This window comes from Rhagoletis pomonella, unplaced genomic scaffold, assembly GCF_013731165.1.
Source record: "Rhagoletis pomonella isolate Grant_MI unplaced genomic scaffold, Rhpom_1.0 Rhpom_scaffold_00006, whole genome shotgun sequence".
Classification (NCBI taxonomy): domain Eukaryota; kingdom Metazoa; phylum Arthropoda; class Insecta; order Diptera; family Tephritidae; genus Rhagoletis; species Rhagoletis pomonella.
In genome coordinates this window covers 36,148,769-36,158,140 of record NW_023458560.1, presented here as the reverse complement: position 1 = coordinate 36,158,140, position 9,372 = coordinate 36,148,769, and the positions used below count along the sequence as shown (strand labels likewise).

Genomic DNA, 9,372 nt, shown 5'->3' with positions numbered 1-9,372 from the left:
GCGGTGCGAGAGAGACAACTGTCAGTTTATCGAACCTTGTATTATTGAATCATGCGTAGGGATTTTATTTATTAAAACCTGCCATTTTCTTTAAATGCTGAGTGGCATTTTTTAACTAAAAAAAAAAAATTGCATATTTAGTAAAAATCGTGTAAACTTGTTTTAAATAGGAATTTTCAAAAATTTTCAACTTTTATTTCAATAAAGAGGCAGTGTGATTGCTAATAGACGTACAGCCAATACCTTTTTAAAATGTCCACACCAAGCGATGAGCTAGAGGAACGCGTGATTGAAGTAACGGGTGCCAGTTCGGACGAGGCTAAACATTTGCTGGGTGCCTGCAACAACGACGTAGAATCAGCAGTTGCGCTATATTTCGAGCAAGGCAGCGGAGTTGCTGATACAGTTCCCACTAGTGATGGCGCCGCCGTACCAGATGCCTTCGATGATGAGGATAATGTGCGAGCGCCCATTGCTCCAAGACGTGAACAATTAATTGGAACTGAGGATGATAATTTTCTTGCAGCGCCCTCATTATCTGCTACGGGACGCATGCAACGCATGAATCAACGTGTAAAAATATGCCCCTTTCGAGACTTTGCACGCGAGGGGGCACTAATGGAGGAGCAACTGCAAGCAGATTTATCTGGACTAGCGTCAACATCAAATGGTATTAACGGTAGACGTTGGGCTAGTACACGCGCTGCTTCAATGGTGACAACAGCTGCTACAGCACAGTCGACTGATTCGAAACCTTCAACTTCTTCTCGTTTGGGTGATCTTTTCCGTCCGCCAACCGATATTGCATTCGCTGGCACCTTTCAAGCAGGCCGCGCACGTGCAACAGCACTGAGCCTTTGGCTTTTGGTAAATGTTCAAGATGACAATTTCAATTCACAGGTACTCAATCGTGATGTGTGGGCGAACAAGGATGTGCGTCAAGTTATTAAAAGACGTTTTTTGTTGTGGCAAGTAAGTATATTTCTTCAATTTTATTTACTGTAAGCGTTTACATGAAAAGTAAAAAATATATACTTACTGCAGATCGATGCTGATACCTCTGAAGGTCGCAGGTTTGTAACATTTTATCACTGTGCGAATTTGCCATATGTGTGTGTGGTTGATCCACGTACTGGCGAAGAGATGTGGAAGTGCAATGATCCCAAAGAGTCAAATGTGCTTTCCGGTTTGCGAGAATTTATAGGCGAGCACAAGGAATTCTCAGATGATGCATCCGACGATAGTCCATCTACTTCCAAACGTACTATAACTCTGTCAGATGATGAGCAAGAAGCCGAGAATAGCGCTGAAAAAAAGAAGCGCCTTAAATTACTTGATCTTACCGAAGAAGGGCAAATTAATTTAGCCATACGAAATTCTATGCGCGAAAGTAGTACAAATGGTAAAAGTAAAACCAAAAATACTGGTAACAATGAAGATTGCGGCGCCGATGATAGTAGTGAATTTGAGTCAGCGGAAGAATTTGGCGATGAGGATAGCAAGAGCGCTTATAATCAAACGAATATTTCCTATGAAAAACAACTTGGTCAAGCCACTAATGAACTGACTGCGATTAGATTGCGTTTACTTAATGCCGAAGGCAATGATGAAGTGGTACAACTACGTTGGCCATCAGATACACTCTTGAAAGTGCTGAGGCTATATATAGGCGAAAAACACTCGCATGTTATCAAGAATGGCGGTACATATAAATTGATTTGTGCGTTCCCGAGAAAAATGCTTGAGGCGGAACATGATAGTTCTACTATAAAGGAATTGGGCTTGCATCCTTCGGCAAATTTGCATATAACATTGGATGAGTGATTATGATATTTACCAAGGAAGCATTATTATTACTATTAAATTAAATGTAATTCAAAAATATATGATTAAGATGACACCAGCAAAAGAACTTGTTGAGAAGTGTTTGGTTTCTTAGAGAGATGCAGTTATTGCATATTGCATATAGTTTTGATCCCTGCGCAGTTGGAAAGCGACATCGGTACATACAAATGTACTTATAGCAGCCATCAACGGCTTAATTCATGATGTGCTAATTCATCATGGTCTAATTTTTCGTGAAGTCTGCTACTAAATCGGTATAGTTTTACCAACGGAGGATGCTTTTAATTTTATGTTCGGACCAATTCGTATTCAGTGATTCCCCATAATGTCAGCCTTTTCCTGAGAAGGGCATCAATTATTTCGTTGATGACATTCTCATCGGTAGGCAATTTTCCAATTGGAACACCAATCATACACTGCTACAGAAGGATTCTGTTAAGATTCTATTAACTCTCAATTAAAACAAGTAAGAAAGTCTAAGTTCGGGCGGAGCCGAACATTAAATACCCGGCGCAAGTATTAAATATATGTTTTTTCACCGAAACCTTCCGCTAGATGGTAAGCCGAGGTGTATCAATTTTGAGTAAATTAGCGTCCTTCAATTTCGAAATATTGAAGTTTCAAGCATTTCTTAAATATACCGTTATATGAGAATCGGCCGTTATTTTAGTCCGATTTCAATAATTTTCAACGTTTTGCTTACACGTGGCAAGTACAATAACCATACCGAGTTTGGTACAAATTGGTAGAACGGTTACCGATATATTTATATGTGATCATAAGTGGGCGGTGCCACGCGCATTTTCCAAAATTTTACCATAAACGTATTTCTTGGTAAAGAATTGTTGCAAGCATCAATTTTGAATAAATTAGCTTCAATATTTAATGAGGTATCGAAGATTTTGTATTTCTCTAAATTACCGTTATATGGGATGTGGGCGTCGTTATTGTCCGATTTTAAAAAGTTTCGGCGGTTTTTTATGCTGTACCGAGGCCAACTACTGTGCCAAGTTTGGAAGAAATTGGTGCAGCGGTTACCAAGATATACACATGTAACCATAAGTGGGCGTGGCTACGCCCATTTTCCAAAAATTTATAATATTCTTATTTTTCGTCTAAAACTTATTATAAATATCAATTTTGAGTGAATAATCTCCAGTAGTTACTAAAATATCGCAGTTTTCGTATTTCTGAAAATTACCGTTATATGGGAAGTAGGCGTGGTTATTGAGCGATTTTAAAAATTTTCGGCCATTTGGTATGTTATGCGAAGGCCAATAACTGTGCCAAGTTTGGAAGAAATTGGTGCAGCGGTTACCAAGATATACACATGTAACCATAAGTGGGCGTGGCTACGCCCATTTTCCAAAAATTTATAATACTCTTATTTTTCGTCTAAAAATGTTTGTAAATATCAATTTTGAGTGAATTATCTTCTGCAGTTACTAAAATATCGCAGTTTTCGTATTTCTGGAAATTACCGTTATATGGGAAGTGGGCGTGGTTAAAGATTTCCGATTTCGCCCATTTTCAATACCAACCTACCTTGGATTAAGGGAAACCTACGTACCAAATTTCGTTGAGATATCTCAATTTTTGCTCGAGTTATCGTGTACACGGACAGACGGACGGACAGACAGAGATGGCTTAATCGATTTCTTTTTTCATCCTGATCATTTATGTATACATTTGTCTATATCTATCTCGATTCGTTTTGGCTGTTACAAACAACCGTTATGTGAACAAAATTAATATACCCTTGTGCGATACTTCGGGTATAAAAAAAATAACCTTAAAAAGGGGAAAAATTACTAAAACGATTAGTGATTCATCGTTTCTCTGCTATCGATATATATTAGCTATCTTTAAGCTTAATCAGCTGGGTGCGCGGGAATGTCCCTTGATTTTGGAGATGCTGGAGCAAAAACAAATAATAAATCACGTAGTTTATAATCGCACAGTAATAACTTTTGTATCTTATTGAAAAATGTATGCACAAGGAAGTGCTGTTTATTGGAATTGAATGTTTCGAATGAAAAAATATTAAGACAGATATAGAAAATTTCAATAGTATAACAAATGAATAACTGATCTATGACATACAAGTATAAAGTGGCAAAGTACATTAACTATAATATAACATAACTTCAACACTTTCCCTTGTTATTTATAGTTTATTTAAACCCATTTTGTCACACAAAAACTTGATTCTTACTGCTGTCAAGGGTTTGGTCATGATGTCTGCCAATTGATCTTGTGTTGAAATAAGTTGAATTCCTAATACTTGATCGTTGATTTTCTCGCGAATAAAGAAATGCTTAATAGCAATATGCTTGGTCCTGCGATGAAACTCCGGATTTTGAGCAAGTTTGACTGCTGCTGAGTTATCAACTTGTAGTATTGGCAATTCTTTCAAAACGGTTATTTCTAAAAACAGTCGTTTAATCCATATTATCTCCTTCGTAGCTTCATTGGCAGCCACAATTTCCGCTTCAGTTGTCGACGTTGCTACCATGGCCTGGCGTTGACTCAACCATGATATTGCACCTCCGGCATGAGTAATTAGAACACCTGAAGTAGAACGACCAGTTGTAATACAACCTCCAAAATCTGCATCGCTGTAGCACTTCAAAATGCCACTGTCTATGCTGTTGCGATAAATTATTCCCATATTCATTGTGCCAGCAATATAGCGAAAAACCCTTTTGACTCTTATAATATCTTCCTCAGTAGGATTCTCCAAATTTCTTGATAGAAATCCAACACTGTATGCCAAATCTGGTCTTGTTCCCAACATTAAGTACATTACAGCTCCAACAGCTTGTCTATACGGAAATTTTTGATTTTCCCCTTTCCCTGGTTCTGAAGTTGAATTGCTTAAAATTGGTGTTGATACAGGCTTGCAATTTTGAAGATTAAAACGCTCCAGAATTTTCTTTGCATAAGATTTCTGACAAATTCGTACAAAACCCTTCTCTTGTTGAATTTCTAAACCTAAAAAGTAATTAGCTTCTTTTGAAACTATTTTAAACTCCCTGCTAAGTTCATTTAAAAAGATTTCTATATCTTTTCCATCAGTTCCAGCTACTAAGCCATCATCTACATATAAAACAAGTATAATTTTCTTTCCATTTTCTTCTCGAATATAGAGGCAAGGATCAGCTTCACTCACTCTAAATTTTAACTTTGTGAGAACTCCACCTACTCGCTTATTCCAGCACCTTGGTGCCTGCTTCAACCCATAAAGGCTGCGCTTTAACTGACATACCTTGTCTGTTCCGTCAGAAAACCCTTCCGGTTGGTTCATATAGATAGTTTCCTCCAATTCACCATAAAGAAAAGCTGTAGAGACATCAAATTGTTTTATTACCATCTTCTCAATTGCTGCTATGCTGAGAACTGCCCGAATTGATGCCATCTTGGCTACTGGACTGAAAGTTTGATCGTAGTCAATCCCATAACGCTGATTATACCCCTTAATAACCAATCTTGCTTTAAATTTGTCAATGCTTCCATCAGAGTTCGTTTTAAGTCTGTATACCCATTTACATGGCAGTGCTTTAGCCTGCTTTGGTAAGTCTGCCAGTTTCCAAGTTTTGTTTTCTTGTAACGATTTCATCTCCTTACCCATAGCAAATTTCCATTCACGTTTCTCGTTACTTGTTATTGCTTCTTCATAACTTTCTGGTATTTGCAAGCCATTGACATATTCTTCTTATCTTATTTTGACGGTTTCTCAAATTTGGTCCTATTTGTACACTTTCCTTCTCGTTTTCGTCGTTTTCATCGCTGCTTTCTTCCCTCATGCGTTTTCTTCGCACACGATTATTATTCGTAGATTCCTCTTTCTGAAAATCTTCCGAATTTCTTGTTTGATTATCTTGCACTCTTTTGTCTTTTTCTTCTGTAAGATCCCTTTCGTGCTCCTCTGGATTTTGAACTTCTTCCTCTTGGCAAGCATCAGTTAAAGGTAATTTTACTTCCTTCATATTTTCGATAAATTTGACATCTCTTGAAAGAGTAATTAAATTTTCTTCGGGAATATAAATGCGGTAACGTTCATCGCCATCATATCCTACTAGATATCCTTTTTTAGATTTTGCATCCATCTTTTTCCTTTTCTGTATCGGAATATGAGCGTAGCAAGTAGATCCAATAATCCGCATATGTTTTATTCTCGGCTTTTTTGTCATCCACAGTTCATAAGGACTTACATCTTCAACAGATGACTTCCCAGTGCGATTAAGTATGTAAACCGCCGCTGTTACAAATTCTGCCCAAATCGCTTCTGGAAACTTTATATTAGAATTTGAGTACATAAAAGTTCTTGCCATCTCCACAATGGTACGATTTTCCCTCTCACTGGATCCATTCTGCTCTGGTGTGTATGGCGCTGTCAATCTTTGTGTTATACCATGTTTTTTTAAGACCTCTTTTACTTCCGAGTTGTTAAATTCTCCTCCATTGTCACTTAGCAGTTCTTTTACTAAAATACCTTGTTGTTTAGCATGCGCAAGCATAGTTTCCAGTGAATCTTTAACATCTGATTTATTCTTGATGATATAGCAGTATCGAAACTTTGTAAACGAGTCTTTAAAAACTACATAATATCTGTTTTTCTTGAATGAGTTTGGAAATGGGCCACATACATCAGCCGACATCAATTCTCCTGGTTTCATAGCTTTCATCCTGTTGCCAAAAGGTAAACGATGTGCCTTTCCAAACACACAAGATTCGCACAAATTATTGTTATTTTTAACGTTTATTCCCAGTTCTTTTTGAAGTAACTTTTTAACATGCCGCTTATCTTGATGCCCCCATCGTTCATGATACAGCTGCAACAATGAATCATCAGTATCTACTATACTAGCATGCATCCCATCCGGTACAATTGGTTTCATATCAGCTTGGAATAATGATCCATTAGCCTCTCGATAGCCACGCATTACAATATTGCCGTTCACTTTTAGCCAGCATTTAACATTTGTTGACCAAAATTCACTATCAGGATTTTGGTCCTGTGCAGCCAATACAGAGAATAGATTTCTGTTGATTTCTGGAACATACCAGACATTTGTTAGCGTCAATTTCAGCGTTTCACCATTAATCTTTGACAACATCTCGATTGACCCTTTGCCAAGCGCCTTAAGACATTCCTTTCCAGCTGCTTTTATGCTGTATTCACCATTCAACGCAGTATAATCCAAAAGAAAATCTTTGCAGTTAGTCACATGCTTTGTGGCACCATTGTCCACCCACCACGTGATTCTGCTTACATCTACTGGATACAACTCAGTCGAAACACTAACCAGCGAAACATTTGTATTCTTTTCAAGACTTTGCACCTCATGATTCTGTTTATTTTTCGATGGTCGACCGTCTGCTATCCACTTTTTACAGTCTCGTATCCAATGACCTTTCTTTTTGCAATAATGACAGCTGCTTTCTTTCTTCTGCTTAGACTTGTGCCCAACTGCCCTGCTGCTTTTTGAATATAGGTTTGTTCGTCGAAAATCCAGCAAGAATTATCCAACACTCAAAATATCAGAGAGTAAGAAAAAATTCTCTCAAATTCTCTCTCATGTTGAGAAACTTGCAAATTTCTGCACGAACGCAAATTTGCAGGAATTTGCAAGTTTCGCTGCCAGCTGGCGTCCACGGTTGCATTTCAAACATAAAAAATGTTTATAGAATTTTTAAAATTCTTTCGGATGGCCAAAAACAGGATATACATGTATATTTCTTGTTGTTCTGACTTTCCTTAACATACATTTCAATTTCTTCATCGCACTAGCTTTCGGGTTTCTTAAATCGACTCTGGTTGCAATTGCATTCCGATTGCGAATACCATTTTTTTCAGCCGAATTAAGTTCAAATCATTGGAATTAACTAAATTAATTATATCAACAATTATTTACTTCCTTTTTTCATAAAAAATTCGCTCGTGTTTATAAATTTTTAAATTTAACGAACTAATTTATTCAAATTATTGTAGACAAAAATGCAACCATGCGCCACAACCACATGTTTTTCGTGTTTGCAAATTCTTGCTGGCAAAATTTTTTCCAGCAAGAATTTGCAACTTCTCTCCAAGAGAACTGTCACTTTGCTCTCACAATTTTTGAGTGTTGGATAATTTTTTGGTCTGCACGAACGCGATTTGGGCAAAAATCGTGATAATTCGTACAAATTCGTACAAATTTTTTGCTCGACGAACAAACCTTATAATGCCTCCTCCTCGGGAATATCATTCGGCCTCTTGAAATTTCGCTCAAAAACACTTAGTTGTATACTCAGCTCGTCGAAAGTCTTGTCATCATCTTTTGACAAAAGCATCCAGCTCGACCGAAATGATTCAAATTTAAGTGGCAAAATGTTGAGTGTTTTGCACAAAATAATCAAATCTGGGAGAGGATTTTCGCCTTTTGCTTTTAAACCATTGTTGAGCTCGTTCCACAGCCCTCGTAGTATTGCAACATGGGTAGATACATCTTGGTTTTGATCCCAATTGAATGCGAAGAAATCAGTGCAAATCTTGAACAGCTGGTCTCTTGAAGTTGCTTCAAATTGTTCCTTTAACGCCTTCCAAGTGTCATGAGCCGTCTCTTTGTCCATGACCTTCTGGTAAACAGCATCTGTGATCGAACTTGTCAACATCGTTTTAGTATAGCTATTTGCTTTCCGATAAAAATCTTCTTTAATTTTATGTGCTTTTAACTCGGCATCAGTTGGTCTATCAGGTAATGACTCTGGCTTTGTAAGCTTCCCATCGATAGCATCCAAACAACCTTCGTGGTAGTCGAGCAAGTCTCTTATCTTGCGTTTCCATATTGGCCAATCTGCTTCACTAGCCAATATTCGGATTCTTGAAGCATCCATTCCGCAAGCTGGTCCCATAACCTTTTGTAACTTATTGAAAAATGTATGCACAAGGAAGTGCTGTTTATTGGAATTGAATGTTTCGAATGAAAAAATATTAAGACAGATATAGAAAATTTCAATAGTATAACAAATGAATAACTGATCTATGACATACAAGTATAAAGTGGCAAAGTACATTAACTATAATATAACATAACTTCAACAATAACAAATACAATTTTAAAAATAATGTACTTATAAACGCTTTTAACAGAAACAGCAATCGTAAAAGTTAAACAATATCCAACAACGCAAGAAGTTAGCTTGTGAGTTTGTCTGGGGCTCTGAAGGAATGTCGGAGAAAGTACCTGCTGTCGCAACTGCGTCGCAGTCGATGAAATGCGCAAGATTGAGAGAATTTAAAGGTTTCTTGAGTGATTTAGTACGAGAATCAGTGAATAACGCTGCAAGCGCCGGTGCCGCGTATCAGCATTTCCCGTAGCAGTAATGAAACATATCCGGTGCGCTCAGAGGAAGTGCCCGTTGAAATAATTATGTCCGTATGGAATCATCTTCAATTAAAGCAATGTCCGCGAGTTTTCCAACTACCCATATTGCGTATTGTTGCCGCAGAAGTTGAAGAAGGGTGCCGTAATGCCAAGGAAT

At 37.6% G+C, this 9,372-nt stretch overlaps 2 protein-coding genes across 2 annotated transcripts in view; both read left to right on the top strand.

Moving 5' to 3' along the window:
• LOC118740665 (uricase-like) overlaps positions 1–9,372 on the top strand; it is a 76,844-nt gene that overhangs the window by 55,208 nt on the left and 12,264 nt on the right. The gene's annotated exons all lie outside the window — the stretch shown is intronic.
• LOC118740663 (UBX domain-containing protein 7-like) lies at positions 138–2,251 on the top strand. The gene is made up of 2 exons (XM_036472275.1): positions 138–972; positions 1,045–2,251. The coding sequence occupies exons 1-2, from the start codon at positions 253–255 to the stop codon at positions 1,822–1,824; spliced, it is 1,500 nt and encodes a 499-aa protein (XP_036328168.1). The 5' UTR covers positions 138–252; the 3' UTR covers positions 1,825–2,251.